At 32.3% G+C, this 16,124-nt stretch overlaps 1 protein-coding gene across 32 annotated transcripts in view; it reads left to right on the top strand.

Annotated features, from left to right (window-relative positions):
• LOC132733823 (ankyrin repeat domain-containing protein 26-like) overlaps nt 1-16,124 on the top strand; it is an 83,611-nt gene that overhangs the window by 64,558 nt on the left and 2,929 nt on the right. For 26 of the 32 annotated variants that reach the window (XM_060720525.1, XM_060720518.1, XM_060720523.1 and 23 more), the window contains 11 exons: nt 34-222; nt 587-802; nt 3,454-3,573; nt 4,072-4,143; nt 6,057-6,155; nt 8,265-8,315; nt 8,878-8,951; nt 9,440-9,509; nt 10,887-10,904; nt 13,706-13,804; nt 14,445-14,615. In XM_060720525.1, coding sequence (XP_060576508.1) covers nt 34-222; nt 587-802; nt 3,454-3,573; nt 4,072-4,143; nt 6,057-6,155; nt 8,265-8,315; nt 8,878-8,951; nt 9,440-9,509; nt 10,887-10,904; nt 13,706-13,804; nt 14,445-14,615 — 1,179 coding nt within the window. Of the gene's footprint in view, nt 1-33; nt 223-586; nt 803-3,453; nt 3,574-4,071; nt 4,144-4,740; nt 4,771-6,056; nt 6,156-8,264; nt 8,316-8,877; nt 8,952-9,439; nt 9,510-10,886; nt 10,905-13,705; nt 13,805-14,444; nt 14,616-16,124 lie in introns of all 32 variants that reach the window. The other 6 variants (XM_060720524.1, XM_060720521.1, XM_060720529.1 and 3 more) reach the window with 6 other exon arrangements.

Genomic DNA, 16,124 nt, shown 5'->3' with positions numbered 1-16,124 from the left:
AATGTTTATTTGAGCTTCCTTATGTCTGAACAGGTTAGGGCATCTTTGGAGGAAAAGAATACTAATCTACAGGACACGATCACACGGTTACGAGAGGAGGTCCGGAACTCAGAGAACCGGCGCAGCAACTTGGAGCAGGACATCCGGCGCCTGAATCAGGAACAGAATGACATCATCAGGAAACTGTCAATTGCTGAGGCTTCCCTCGATGTTGCCGCAAAGGTAAACAGGACTTTCTTTTTATTTGTAATGTTTATATTCTTGATAGCACTGAAAGTTATAATGATACATGAAAGTTCAAAATGATGTGTCAGGAAAATGTTATGGAAGGAGATAACAAAACGAGAGAAATGTTGAATTGTATTAGAAAACTTGGAAAATAAAATGATATACCTTCAGCAAATTATGAAAAAGAAGAATCATTATTTAAATGTTCCAAAGACTGCTGTAGATTTCAAATAACATTGATTAGCACAGTAATTAAATAAATAAATAATATCATATTGATTGATTGATTTTTTTTGTGATTTATACAATTTACAGAATTAATTGGTAACTGTTACTATTTTTCATTGCACGTGATCAGGCACGTGATCATCTGGAACAGGAACGTTTAGCGTTGAAGATGGAGATAGAGAAATTACAACAGAAGTATAACACTGCCCAGGAGACCACAATACAGGCTCAAACCAAGATGGGCGAGCTTGTAGATAGGCTCGATAGGACAGAACAAAGTCGATTAATGAGTAACCAACAACTTGCTGACACTTCTGCAACCATGCACGCCTTTAATACATCCAAGGTGGGAAAATATTGTAATAAAGTTCACAATAACTTGAATAAGTCAATCTCATTCAGCAGAATCTTCCAATATTTTTATTATGCCCCCGCCATGTAATGGCCGGGGCATATAGTGTTACCCTGTTCCGTCCTTCCGTCCTTCCGTCATTCCGTCCTTCCGTCCTTCCGTCCTTCCATCATTCCGTCATTCTGTCATTCCGTCATCATCAGTTTCCGTTCATTATCTTAGTAACGGTTGCACACATTCAACTCAAATTTGACATATGGATATGTCATGAGAAAATACAGGTCAAGTTCAAATTTGGTCATGGTTCGATGATTTTTGGCAGAGTTATGCCCCTTTTACTTTAAAATAATATGAAATTTTCAGTTTCCGTTCATTATCTCCCCAACGATACAACACATTCAACTCAAACTTGACATATGGATATGTCATGAGAAAATACAGGTCATGTTCAAATTTGGTCATGGTTCGATGATTTTTGGCAGAGTTATGCCCCTTTTACTTTGAAAATAATATGAAATTTTCAGTTTCCGTTCATTATCTCCCCAAAGGTACAACACATTCATCTCAAATTTGACATATGGATATGTCTTGAGAAAATACAGGTCAAGTTCAAATTTGGTCATGGTTCGATGATTTTTGGCAGAGTTATGCCCCTTTTACTTTAAAATAATATGAAATTTTCAGTTTCCGTTCATTATCTCCCCAACGATACAACACATTCAACTCAAACTTGACATATGGATATGTCATGAGAAAATACAGGTCATGTTCAAATTTGGTCATGGTTCGATGATTTTTGGCAGAGTTATGCCCCTTTTACTTTGAAAATAATATGAAATTTTCCGTTCATTATCTTAGTAACGGTTGCACACATTCAACTCAAATTTGACATATGGATACGTAATGAGAAAATACAGGTCAAGTTCAAATTTGGTCATGGTTCGATGATTTTTGGCAGAGTTATGCCCCTTTTACTTTAAAATAATGTGAAATTTTCAGTTTCCGTTCATTATCTCCCCAACGATACAACACATTCAACTCAAACTTGACATATGGATATGTCATGAGAAAATACAGGTCATGTTCAAATTTGGTCATGGTTCGATGATTTTTGGCAGAGTTATGCCCCTTTTACTTTGAAAATAATATGAAATTTTCAGTTTCCGTTCATTATCTCCCCAAAGGTACAACACATTCATCTCAAATTTGACATATGGATATGTCTTGAGAAAATACAGGTCAAGTTCGAATTTGGTCATGGTTCGATGATTTTTGGCAGAGTTATGCCCCTTTCACTTTGAAAATAATATGAAATTTTCAGTTTCCATTCATTATCTCCCCAACAGTACAACACATTCAACTCAAACTTGACATATGGATACATCAAAGGAATGCGCAGGTCAAGTTCAAATTTGGTCGTGGTCAATGATTTTTAGCAGAGTTATGCCCCTTTCACTTTGAAAATAATATGAAATTTTCAGTTTCTGTTTATTATCTCCCCAACAGTACAACACATTCAACTCAAATTAGACATATGGATATGTTTTTAGAATGCCCAGGCCAAGTTCGAATTTGGTCATGGTTCAATGATTTTTGGCAGAGTAATGCCTCTTTCACTTTGAAAATAATATGAAATTTACAGTTTCTGTTCATTATCTACCCAACAGTGTTACATATTCAACTCAAATTTGACATATGGATATGTCAAAGGAATGGGCAGGTCAAGTTGGAATTTGGTCATGGTTCGATGATTTTTTGGCAGAGTTATGTCCCTTTCACTTTGAAAATAATATAGATACATCTTAGGAATAAGCAGTTTAAGTTTGAATTTGGTCGTGGTTCAATAATTTTGGACAAACTTATCTTTCTTGAATGTTGAAAAAATTTTGAACTTTCAGTTTCAGCACTCATACTTTTGTGGAAAGTTTGAATTTGGTCGTGGTTCAATGATTTTGGACAAACTTATCTTTCTTGAATGTTGGAAAAAGTTTCACTTTCAGTTTCAGCACTCATACTTTTGTGGAAATGTATGTAGCCATTATTTTGGCTACAAATATGAAATATGCTATTTAGACTGAATAATTTCAGTGCTTTGAACATTGTATGAAAATGGTTTGTGTTAACATTGAAAAGTTTTAAGGGCTTTGAACTGCAAATGAAAAAAATAATTTGTGCAAACAAATTTGGAACTAAATATTATAACATCTGAAATTTTGGCTGCATGCGGGGGCATCCGTGGCATGATGACACATTTCTAGTTTTGAATGAAATAGCATAGTTATTAGTACAGTATTCATGAAAATATAGTTTAATAAATTTAATATTTTAAGTGAATGCTATTTATTTAAATAAAAATTTTAAAAAATGATAGGTATGATGAACTTCTGGAAAAGGAAACAACTCCTGAGCAATGATAGCATAAAAGACTGACAATTTTGTTTTAAAGTGCTCCTTGCTAGTGACTGGTAACTTGAATAAAGAAAAATAATTGTTGTTAATTATACAGAAATATCGGTCAGCAAAGTCCAATCACATTGAAGTCTTACAAAAATACTTTTAAGTCAGGTGGTGGTTATCTAAGTTTCACACAAAAATTTTATTATGTGAGCTTATAGCTTGAATGTTTTGTTTTGGTGTGTTTTTAGTCGGAGCTTGAGGAGAATTACCAAAAGATTCAGGTAGAAAATGTTCGGTTAGATGCGGAGCTTAAACACGAGAAACAGAAAACCGATATGTTACAACGAGATCTTGCTGACTCCCAAAAGGTTTGTTACATTCATGAATAAAGGAGTGGGGGGCTTCCATTTTATGAGTGGGGGATGTTTTCAATCTATTTCATATCAGAAATTGTTCAAATGAATAAGTGGGAAATAGCAAATTCTTAGGTTGAATTAGTTACGGTCAAGATATGGTAATGAGGGGAAATTTTCTGTTTCATCTTTTTTATACAATATGATATTTATCAAAATGAATGACAAAATGGTCTTTAGATGGGTTTGAATAATAAGATGACACTTTTAGACCAGTTATATGTGGTTATTGGTTGTAAAATTTTGTTATAACTGTTCATTTTAATCATTTTAAAATCTTAAATCATTATAATCTCTATCACAATGATTACATACAATAACACCTACATAAAATGTTTGATCAAGCCCAATAACGCAGATACATTGTAACTGTTTGTAGTTTTGTAAATGTGGTATTTAATAGAAGGTAAAGGTGTGTTCAGTAACACTGTATGTATATATGTCGGTGTTTAGGTGCGGAGCAGTCTCGAAGCATTGTGTTCAAATTTGAAGTCAACTAATGCTCACCTTGAGGAGAAACTAGGGGTAAATAAACTTTATCATAGAATTTGTAATCTTTAACTGTCACATGAAAAAACTTGAAATTCGAACGCAATCATGCAATTATTTTCTTACATGTTAATTTGTATTACAAGACAGATTCTAATTAACATAAATACCAAATATTTTCAAAATAAGATCAGTAAGGATTAATATTTTGTTTAAACAAATCACAAATGTAATGCATATGTTAATCAATTAGTGAAGATTTTTATGTTGTGTACAGTGAAGCCTGTGCCAGAGACCACCCTTATTAACTTAGACAAAAAGCCTCTTTGCAAAAGTGCCTGTTTGATAGAATGAATAATCAAGTACTTGTAAATAAAGTCATTAAATGAAAAATAATCATTTGAGGGTGTGCTCTTCAGGTTTGACTGGCATTTGTCAATATATGAAAGGAATGTTAATATCTATAGGCATGTCTGGGTAATAGATGTATATGCATTATTTATCTAACAAAATTTGCATCACTGATCTTAATTTCATTGTTAAAGAAATGGAGCATGGATAATTTCTGTACAAAAGTTAATTTTGCATGTCACATGTTAACATGAATGTTTTACACCATTTTATGTTACATAGCCCGATCAGTTACGAGAGGTCACAGCTAGTGTAAGTTTTACTGAGCATGTCTGCTGCACGTGTAATGTGCCTTCTATATGCTAGCTTGAGTAGTGTGTAACTCTAGTGTGTAACCTGACAGAGCATTCTTGCTTGTGAAGTGTGCTTTTAGCTTTGTACATGATGGCATTTGTACTGTGCCGTTTAATCTTTTTTTCTGGCTTGTTCAGTGTAGTGTTTTTTTAGTTTCAAATTCTTCTCAGATTAATGTTACATCTTTAAAAGTTGCACTTATATTTTGCTTTTCATTACATCAAGTATATTCTGGTCAAGGGATATGATATTTTTAATATTGCTTATTCTAACAGGCTTTCTTGCTAAAATTGCTAATGTTATCTGCCTGAGTTAGCTGTGTAGATATCTGTACATGAGCAACCTGTTTTGCAGATAGGTTTGAACAATATCAAAAGGAATTCTAAAATTAAATGCCTAACTATGATAGTAAAACTTTGGATGTGTTTATAAAAATACTAGTCTGGTTTCATTTAACCTTTTCCCTGCTGGAAATTAATTAGTTAAACCATTGCTACTAGTTCAGTGCCAGACCAGCCTACAAATCTATACTGCTTCAGACAAACTTCAAACTTTTCATTTTGATATCCCTAACCTTGACAATGGACAGTACCAAAATTAGAAGTTAGACAAGTCCAAAAAAAAAATCTGCAGGTTCAAGGTTCATAAAAGATTGATTCTTAGAGTTTGTTTTTGTTTCACAATGGTGATAGACTGGTTAAAGCATTTACAGTTCTCCTGCAAATTTGGAAATATGCAGGATATCTTCAATAAAAATCATTTCCCCCTAACTTAGTTTTTTTAGATATGAAAAAAGGGTATGGGGAGGATCCTTTATTATTGTTACAACACTTACATTTCTATTTTACCATCTGTTGTCATATTTTTAAATGCTATCTGAAACTGGTGATTGTTTTTCTTCTTTTATTCTATCATGGCTACATATATTCAAACAAATTTTCATTTTAATAGGCAAATTTTCGTTGAAGAAAAATTGAAAGTTGTTTGTTTGAATGTATGGCCATATGTATGTATAGGTAGAGTTTGCATGAGTAGAAAATTTAGTTTAGTCAGAATGTTATTAACACTTTTGTTTCACTTTCAGAATCTTTACTTATCTTTACTTATCAGTACTTTATCTTTCAGCATGCCTATATGTAGCCTTACATTAGAATGTAGCAAACTCTTAACCTTGTAACCTCTTTTCTCCAGTACTTTAATGTAGCTTTGTGTTAAACTTTTCTCGATAACGTATTTGTTACTAGGGCGAGGTAGTTAGTCGTAACCTGTATGCAAAGGAGGCGGAAGATCACAAAGGATTATGGGAACAGGAAGTTTTATCGCGTTCAAAACTTGGGCTAAGGGTAAGCTTTTTGCTTGTCACATCTTTGTCATCATGCACGTCTCATATTTTGTTTCCTTTTTCTTTTCCCATCTTATTCTTTATACAATCTTACCTTATAGACATTACATCTTGATTATAATCTTCACTTGATTGCAATGTTTGTGGCACTGTTTTTGTTTGTTTTTATCTTACATCAAACTCAGTGTCACTTAAGTTTAATAAGAGACTTTTTAGATTATTTTGATTTCTTAACAGACTGATATTAATTACTGTTTATGATACAGGCAGTTCCTATATTGTTTTGTTGTTAAATTTTGGATACAGAAACATAATGAACAAGCTAAGGCGAGGTAATTGCGGAGTTGACAATTAGTCTGTCTCTCATAATTGCCATCTTCAGGTTTTCTCATTTTAAATGAGGACTTGTAAGTCCAGGAAGCTAACACAAGTCACTAATTGTATATATAACGAGATAAAATTAAAAAAAAATTTTTTTTAAAAATCTTAATTAATTAGCAAACATTACCTTGCTGATGTTGCCTTGTTACTGTTATGGACATTTTTTTGCAGACTTTCTTTTTAAAAATTTATTCTGTTGTATTAGATATGATAAAGATAGACTCCCCAGAATGGTGGCTTATCGTAACATTAGCTTATTGTTAATGACCTTGCCAGGTTTAATCAAGGCAAACTGACATTTTGGAATTAGGTTGTACGATGTGTATATTGAAATAAATGGTTAATCCTCATGGCTTTTGACATATTTTCTTTTTTGTTTGAGCAGATTAAAGGATTACGAGTTACAATTTTAATGAAAATTTTAATCAAGCCTGAAATGTCACTTTATAATATAGTTTGTTCAAAGTACTCTTAACAATTTAAACTGAAAAGTCAATATATTTTGGAAGAAACATTATTTGTTACCAATCAAGGAATACATTGAAAAGAAAATATGAAATGAAAATTGTGATATGAAACATATGAACTTAAAGGATATTAAGTGCTAAGTCTGTTGTGTATTGGTTTTGAATTTTTATGATCATCATTAATTTTTATTGATGAAGAGATTGGTTTAAAAACGCATAAATGACAGAGTGATATAAATTAAAGTGAAAAAGTAGTAGTTATATGATGGTAGCCACAGATTATGACCGCCTGTATGTCACACATAGGGTGGCTGTCATCCATACAGCAGTGCAGGAACTTGTATGTGTTTACATCAAAGTGTTTTAACATATATATAAGTTCTTTTTAAAGCAGCATGTCTCCAGATTTGTGTTTTGTATAGAACTATAAAGATTATTGAAATTTGGTAGAAATGGTGTCACTTGTACAAATCATGCGACTACAACCTAGCATAAGGTGCTTGCTATCCTTTTAGATTACAAATATAATGCCCATATATGCAGATATAAGCCTTACTGGGATGGTACAGAGATAAGAATAGTAAATCATGACATAAGCTGTGTCACTTAGATTGTGAATACCGGTCATCTTACTTGTGTTGTTCTATAAATTTAATTTCTATCAAAATTTAAAAAACATTTACCAGTTCATTTCTGGAGGCATGCAGTTTTTATTTTTTCTTTATCATTTAAAACAGCTAACATGACATTCTTTAATTTCTTTGTTCTTATTCATGTAAATTCATATTTACAATATCTGAGTCTTTTGGAAAAGATAAATCATATGAGCCGCGTCATGACAAAACCAACATAGTGCGTTTGCGACCAGCATGGATCCAGACCAGCCTGCGCATCCACGCAGTCTGATCAGGATCCATGCTGTTCGCTATCAGTTTCTCTACTTGTTATAGGGTTTGTAAGCGAACAGCATGGATCCTGATCAGACTGCGCGGACGCGCAGGCTGGTCTGGATCCATGCTGGTCGCAAACGCAATATGTTGGTTTTGTTGTGACGCGGCTCAATTATGTTGCCATTTTAATGTCATTGTAAGAGCTTTCAATTAAAAAAAAATGTCACATTTTATTTTTGTGTAACAACTTATCAGGTCAAATGTGTAATGAACTGACATAACTGTATACAGCAACTAAACATTAATTTAAGGTAAAGGATTTTACAGAATATAATACATTTAGATTAATGGTGTGTTTTTTGTTTATTTTAGATTGCACAGTTAGAAAGACATAAACAGGAAACCTCCTCCCACTTAGAAGAGGTAAGACACAGGCTGTTGCTGTGGTTACTCAGCCCCCTGCCATAAATTACATGCTAAAATCATTGTTATCATTGATAACTCTTGGCTTCTGTAAATAAATTGTTAGTAAGGAAATTTTGAATGAAAAGCTTTACAAGTAGCTTTACAAGTCAATGAAAAGCTTTACAAGTAGCTTTACAAGTAGCTTTTCAAGTCAATGAAAAGCTTTGCAAGTGAATGAAAAGCTTTACAAGTTAAGAATAAACTCTGCATGACTGTGATAGATTTTGGCCAGAAACTTTACCTCTGAATAAGAGAATGGAGATTTTTCATTGATCAACACTCTTTATCAGCATCCTATGGAATTGACCAGTTTAACTGATGAGGGATAAAAATAAATGTCCCCTCATAGCATTATTTCAAGCACATGCAGGCACTATAAGGTAGAAACTACCTATATATCTATCTTCGTAAACCATCTTTACTGTAAACTAGATTGGAACTTGTTTTATATAATTACATGTATATCTTCAACACAACTATACAGAAATTATCATTCATTATCACATCATATATATTTCAGGAGAAGCGAAGAACAAGGAAAGCATTAGAGCAGAAGAAACTGGCAGAGACCAAACTTGAGGCTGAGCAAGACAAGTGAGTTGTTCACTACATGTATTTTATCCAGGGTTTTAATTTTAGAACTATTTCTTGTAAGCAATGGTTCCATGCTTATTCTATAACTAAGTATAGAATATAATGGTGAATTTTTTTTTATGTCCCCACTTCTTGGTTGGGGATGGGGATATAGATTCATCCTTGTCCCTTGTCCATCCATAGACTGACAAAACATATGTGGAACATGTGGTGGCATTCTTGACCTACGGTGGACACATTTCTAGTTTATTTTGTGTTTTGTAATTGTAATTATTGAATATATGTAATAGTGATTAATAAGATGAATAAAATGATTGATTTATATTCTTTATCAATAATCAGCCCATCATTTTGTATAATCATTCCAGTAAACCCTAGTAGCAAGCAAACTCATAGGTATATTTGGGATTCAGCTATATATTCACTAATATTTTGATATAGCAATTCGCTCAAAATAATTATTTATTTTATATTAATTTTTTTTAAAGATGCCAGAACTTACAGAAAGAGGTTGCAAACCTTAAAGCATATCTCAAAGTAGCCAAGAAAAGGTTAAAGGTAAGATGACCAATTTTCTAGTGAGATAAGCATCTTCTCAGATAATATTTCATTCTATTTGCCTTGTTTATCCTGGAAACAATAATTTCATCTTTACAAATATCAGACAATAGGTAAATATAGGTATACTAACTTACATAATTATTCCAGCATGAAAATACCTGTTTATTCAGGGATATATAAATTGTAAACAGAGAGTATTTTTTACCCCTCCCCTTGCTCTGTTGCATGTTAACCTACCTTGCTTTCTTTTTGAAATTACAGAAAAATGGTATACTTTATGTGTTGAACTTTTTTTCAGATTTTGCTTTTGCGATTAAAAACCCAAAGACCAGAACCAATTTACTGAAATTTCTATTTGGCTATTCAATGAATTATGGTCTTTTTGTTCCCTTCTACAATTTCAGTGAATACATGTATTATAAATTGGGTTTCAAAGCAAGACATTATTGTAGATATCAAGAAGGATCTTTATAAATTAATTTTAAGGAATTCAACCAGTGTAATCGTTTGACTAGAATATCTTTTTTAATTAAAATATGATAGATACACTGACACCAATATACCTTTGCTTTTGCATGTTTTTACAAATGCATCAGAATGTTTTAATTAAAGAGATAAATTAATAGATTTTATTGTTCACACATGCTTTAGAAATAACCAACTTGTTTTAGTTAAGCATGTAATTAGGCTCAGTGAAAGTTACCTCGGAAATAGATAGGGAAGAGTCAGATCTTTTCATCTTCTGATACAGCCAATTTCTTGATAATTAAGTTTTCTTGCATACCATACAATACTATACAAATGTAACATTGTAAACAACAAGCATACACAGAAGTACTGATTCCTCAAATTATGATAACAATTCATACAATTTTTAATAAAGATAGCATTCATCATAAACTGAAATGTTTTTTTCTCCCACAAAACATGAGAGCTGTTAAAGTTCATTCAGCTATGGTTATTCAGACATTTTTTAGCATCTGAATTATTAAAAAAACAAGAATTTCCATTTTTCTTGGCAAGAAAGTCACCTTTATCTGTTTTCACTGTTTATAAGGCACCTTTGCTTACATAAAGCCCCATAGCTCAGACCCGTACCTTAAGTGTTTTGCAACATTGTTAATTTTGCCAAAAAAATCCATGGCATCAAAAAATTCTCATTCCTTTAGTTTTCAATGTTCATATCATTGTGAGATAAATCATTACATTTAATATCAGTGTAATCATTGCATCTCAAAGACCTGTGACTGCATAGAAATGTAATTCTGTACTTGTATATCTAGCCACAAGATTGTATTTTTGTATGTGTACATTTAATCATAGAAATATATTCGTATATTTGTATATTTAACTGTATGATTTTCGCCCACTCAGGAGCCTGGCAGTGATGATGTATGTATGCATAGATATTGTAGCAGTTTTTTTTCTGTCTCCTATTTTATTTACTATTACCAGTTATTATTTCAGTTCTTTTTTCGAGTTATTCATAACATAGTTTTACTGTTAGATTTTTGTTTCACTTTTGATATTGCCCTGTTGGAATTTTCAGCTGTCATTGCCGACTTTATAGTTCTAGTTGATTAACCTAGATTGATGAACAAGACATTTTAACTTGAAAATATTTGGTATGCTCAACTATAGTATCAAACCCACAAGATCTTTTGGTATCAGTAACACTGGAAAAGGCCTTTGGGAAAAACCCTTGATTTGGGTATATTCTTGGTAATATTTTGTTCATGAATAATTTCTACCAGATAAATGATGCTTCTACCATAAATTCCTTACTTCTTTTGAATGGCTTCGTCTCCCAAAATCAACAACCACCCACACAAATAGTGCATGTTGCAACAGAATAAGCTGCCAAAAAAAAAAATGAAAAAATAAATTGTTGCATCGTTTCAAAAAAGACAATGGATTTGCAATAGAGAGATAAAGAGATAAATAACACTGTTTTTTGATGCCTATCTGTTAGATTTAATCCAGTTAATAAGCAAAATGATCAAAGTTTTTCTTTGATGAATTTTTTCTTTTTTTTCTCTTAAAAATACCATTTCAAAGTTTAATTATTGTGGAGTTTTCAACATCCAGACTTAAAATGCCTTGTTCCGATAAGATTTATGTTTTGATAACCCTATTTATTGTCACATATTATAAATATAATAAATGACTTTGTCACATGCTTCTAGATTGTTTTCTTATTTAGAGTTTTATTGTTTAGTATGTCACATATTTGTATATTTAGCTTACTGCAAAATATGTGATTTGAAAATGTGTGAGATGTTATTGCAAATATTGTGCTGTAGGAAAACAATTAGTGATTTATTTACAAGAAAGTAGGTCAAATACAAAATGTTAGGTAATGCTATGTTACTATGCAGGAATTTATAAATATTTGTTGTTATTTTTAGCTCGACTATTCGATAAGAATAAGTAGAGCTATTGCAGTCACCCGAGCGTCGGCGTCGGCGTAACCACTTATGTTAAAGTTTTTGTAATAGTTCAAATATTTTCAAAGTCCATTGACATATGGCTTTGAAACTTTGCACACTTGTTCACCATCATGACCCCAACCTGTAGACAGGAGGAGGTAACTCTATCAAGCATTTTGACAGAATTATGCCCCTTTTTCGACTTAGAATTTACGTTAAAGTTTTTGTAATAGTTCAAATATTTTCAAAGTCCATTGACATATGGCTTTGAAACTTTGCACACTTGTTCACCATCATGACCCCAACCTGTAGACAGCAGGAGGTAACTCTATTAAGCATTTTGACAGAATTATGCCCCTTTTTCGACTTAGAATTTACGCTAAAGTTTTTGTAATAGTTCAAATATTTTCAAAGTCCATAGACATATGGCTTTGAAACTTTGCACACTTGTTCAACATCATGACCCCAACCTGTAGACAGCAGGAGGTAACTCTATTAAGCATTTTGACAGAATTATGCCCCTTTTTCGACTTAGAATTTACGTTTAAGTTTTTGTAATAGTTCAAATATTTTCAAAGTCCATTGACATATGGCTTTGAAACTTTGCACACGTGTTCAACATCATGACCCCAACCTGTAAACAGGAGGAGGTAACTCTATCAGGCATTTTTTTTACTATCAAGCACTAAGAATAGTCGAGCGTTGCTGTCCTACCAACAGCTCTTGTTAAATGAGCATAATCATGAAATTATAATCATGCGCTGTAATACACTATAATATCATATACATTGTATAATATACTCGACACAACATCACTGTCTGATTAACATTTAATACTTAACTGTGTCACATTATATGTATGACACAACAATCATTGTAATAAAAGCAAGTGATAGAAATGAAATTTTCTGACCTATATTAAATGGTAGAAATTAAAGCTTATTGACTTTAATGCAATTCCTTATGACATATTTGGCATAAACTTGTACATGATAATGTTCTTTTCCTTTTAAGGAATTACACAAAAATCTGAGTTATTAATTAACCAATTAAGTGTCTGTTCGTCTGTTTGTCTATTGCTAGTTGCCCCTTGTGCTAAGCTTTCAAAATTGCTACTAATAGTGCTTTAACTTTGAAGTGGCTGAATGTAGAATGTTTACTTCTTTGACTTTTAACTGTTACTGATTTCTTCAACAATTTTTATAAATGTATGTTACAATATAACAATTATATATGGTAGATTTAAAGTTATTAATATTTACATATAAATAACAGGTATCATAAAAGTTTACTTATTCTTAATCTATTTTCATCTTTGTTGGAAAACAAAGCATGTGTCATTTTAATATGTATTTGGAAGTTTTGAAATTAGAGATATATTGATAGTTAGACACTTGTAATGATGATCTATTTTGAAAGAAGCAGAAACTGAAAATACAAATAACTTGATACAGATTCATGTATCTTTTGTTATAAATGTAATTAACAAACTTCTGGACAATTTGTGCTGGCAGGAATTGTCTGTATATCCCAGGTTGTCCCACAGCCTGTACGGACAAGTGGAAATTTTCAAGAATGTACAATATTTATATCATATGGACAAGATCAGAAATGCTTTTATATAAAAACGGACAATTTAGTCAAAATCAGATTTTGCTGACCCAGGCCAGCTCATGACACATGTTTATGTTCCATTATTCCATTAAACACTTGGTGAGAGTTGTCTCCCTTCACTAACCCACTGCTTACCTCCCTTACCTTCAGGCGCAGGATACTAACGAGAACCGTATGAGTAATCTACACTCTGCCTTTGACAAGGAGAGGCATGCAATGGAAGAAATGCTTGTCTCTGTTAAATCTCAGGTAACACCTATAATCACTTCATCTTGTAATTTCTTTACCTTTTTTCCCCCGGGATTTCTTTGTGAGGAAAAGCAACAGTTTTCTTCAATTCTGTATTTATGGACAAAGTCTAAACAATAATGCTGATATAGACATTTGAGTGTTTCAAGCAGAAACAACAAAATTAGATTTATTTTTTTATAGAAAAATTCCGAAATTACCTTATAAATTTTAGTCTTTTATTAGGACCTTTACATGTAAATGTATAAAATATGTTTTAAATAGATTTTAAATTGTTTGAAAGTTTGTAATTTAACTTTGCAAATTGATTTCATCATTATATAAGATGTAAGAAAATACAGAAATCCCAGGAAAATAGAAATCTGTTGTTTTTTTACCCCTTCCTGTTTTCTATATTAATTATCATACATATACCAGGTATCATATGAAAATGCTCTTGTATAATTGTTATTTAAACATGTACCTATATATTTTACATACAGCAACGGTGATTATTTTTTCAATATTTTTTTTAATATTTAAACACTGCTTAAGTGACCCAATAATATGAGCACAAATTATTTAACCATTTGCATTTCATATACATTTTTTACCGTACTTCTGCTATATTTAACTGTTTTACTTGGAAACTTGCCAATAGTTGGAGCACATGAAAATACAGCTTCAAGACGAGATAGAGGAAAAGGAACGAGTCCACAGTAAAAATCAGCAGCTTGAAAACGAGCTGAAAACTGTTCAGAAATTAGAGCGGTCAGTTCAGAAGATTGACCGCAGTAAAAGGAAACTCGAGACAGAGTTTAAAGCCTATAAGGTATAGGTTAAAGTCTTGTGACACGCATGGCAGTTTTCATGGTTGCACGATTTTTTACATTTCGTTTTTCGATGTTGTATATACAAGTATATGGATGTATACTTGGTTGCTGGCTGCACAACACCTGATGTATGAAATATGAGCAGACGTGATGGAACCAGCTCTTAGTGAAATTTCACCTGCAGTCTCTTGTTTTTTTGTTGATGTTGTCTTCTCTTATATTTTTTTTTTCTGTTGATTTTGTTTTTATGTGTTCTCTTTATTTTGCATTTTTGATTGCTCTCTCTATCAAGCACAACTTTACTCACTTTTTTTCCTGTCATTTATGTAAATTCATAGTTCATTTGTCATATTGCATGAATTGACTTGGGCGTACATTCAAATGAGCCCCTAGTTGTCCACATAATCAGTTTTTCGGTTTTCAAAACACACTTGCATCCCTGTTTATGTAGCTGGTGTGTGTTATCAATGAGACAAATAATTGAAGCAACCGTTTATCCCTGCGAGATTGTAAGAGCAATTAAATTGTTTAAATAACTGGAGTCTTTGCATGTCTTAGCTCCAGCAGATGAGGTGGTTTTGACCCCTTGTGTTGATTCGCAGTTTGTAACACCCGAGTTTAGCCAAAATCATCTTTCCTGTTCTGGTGCCATATGATCTATAATGTATTGGTGCACCGTAAAATCCAACAGATTTTTTTCTGAAAGAATGTTGGCTTCAAATTTTACCAAAAATAATCTTAAGACAAAGAGTTTTGATGTTGTCAGCATGTGATTTAGTATTGAACAGAGTACTCTGTCCTCTAATCAGCATCTTGCCCTACCTTTGATGTATTTAAATTACAAATGAAAGGGTATAAAGCTATTTATCCTGTCACTTGTATCAATTTCGGCCCGATAACAAGGTGCCGTATATTTTTACTGATCTACGGCACTTGATCACGTGGTATGCATGGTTTGCCGAACTACTTTTCAAGAAAAGATATAAAAACTGTCGTTAAATCTTCTGTGTGTAGAATAACGAATTTTGGAAACGTTGATAAAACTCTGTTTGTTTATTTTATTTCAGTCTATAATTTTTCAAGCGAAATAAAAATTATTAAAAGTGAAACAAATGTAAAACTTAACTCGTTTGCGACATTAAAATAGCGCACTTGATTTGATTGTTTTGCACGTGCTGTTTGGCGCTACATTGTGACGTCACGTAAACAATACTTTAAACGTCTGTACAGCGTTAACGACTGAATAAAAGATATTGGTGTTCGAATTCATTTTCTTAGTTAGACCATTTTCTTTCATTCTAGATAGTTTTCACAACAAAATTCGACAAAAAATTGTTTTTATTTATCACATTTTTTAAACAAAATGGAGCCCTCAATGTGAAAATACACAGGGAGATAATATGAACGGCGAGTGCATTGTTGTAGAATAATGAACGCTTCGGGCTTTCTTTGTTTATATAGAAACATTTCCGATAGTGTGATTAAAGTTAGTTTGCCTAATAAAATTC

Source organism: Ruditapes philippinarum, unplaced genomic scaffold (assembly GCF_026571515.1).
Source record: "Ruditapes philippinarum isolate M1 unplaced genomic scaffold, ASM2657151v2 ctg1542_1_1_1_1, whole genome shotgun sequence".
Lineage (NCBI taxonomy): Eukaryota > Metazoa > Mollusca > Bivalvia > Venerida > Veneridae > Ruditapes > Ruditapes philippinarum.
This window is presented reverse-complemented; position numbering and strand designations above follow the sequence as displayed.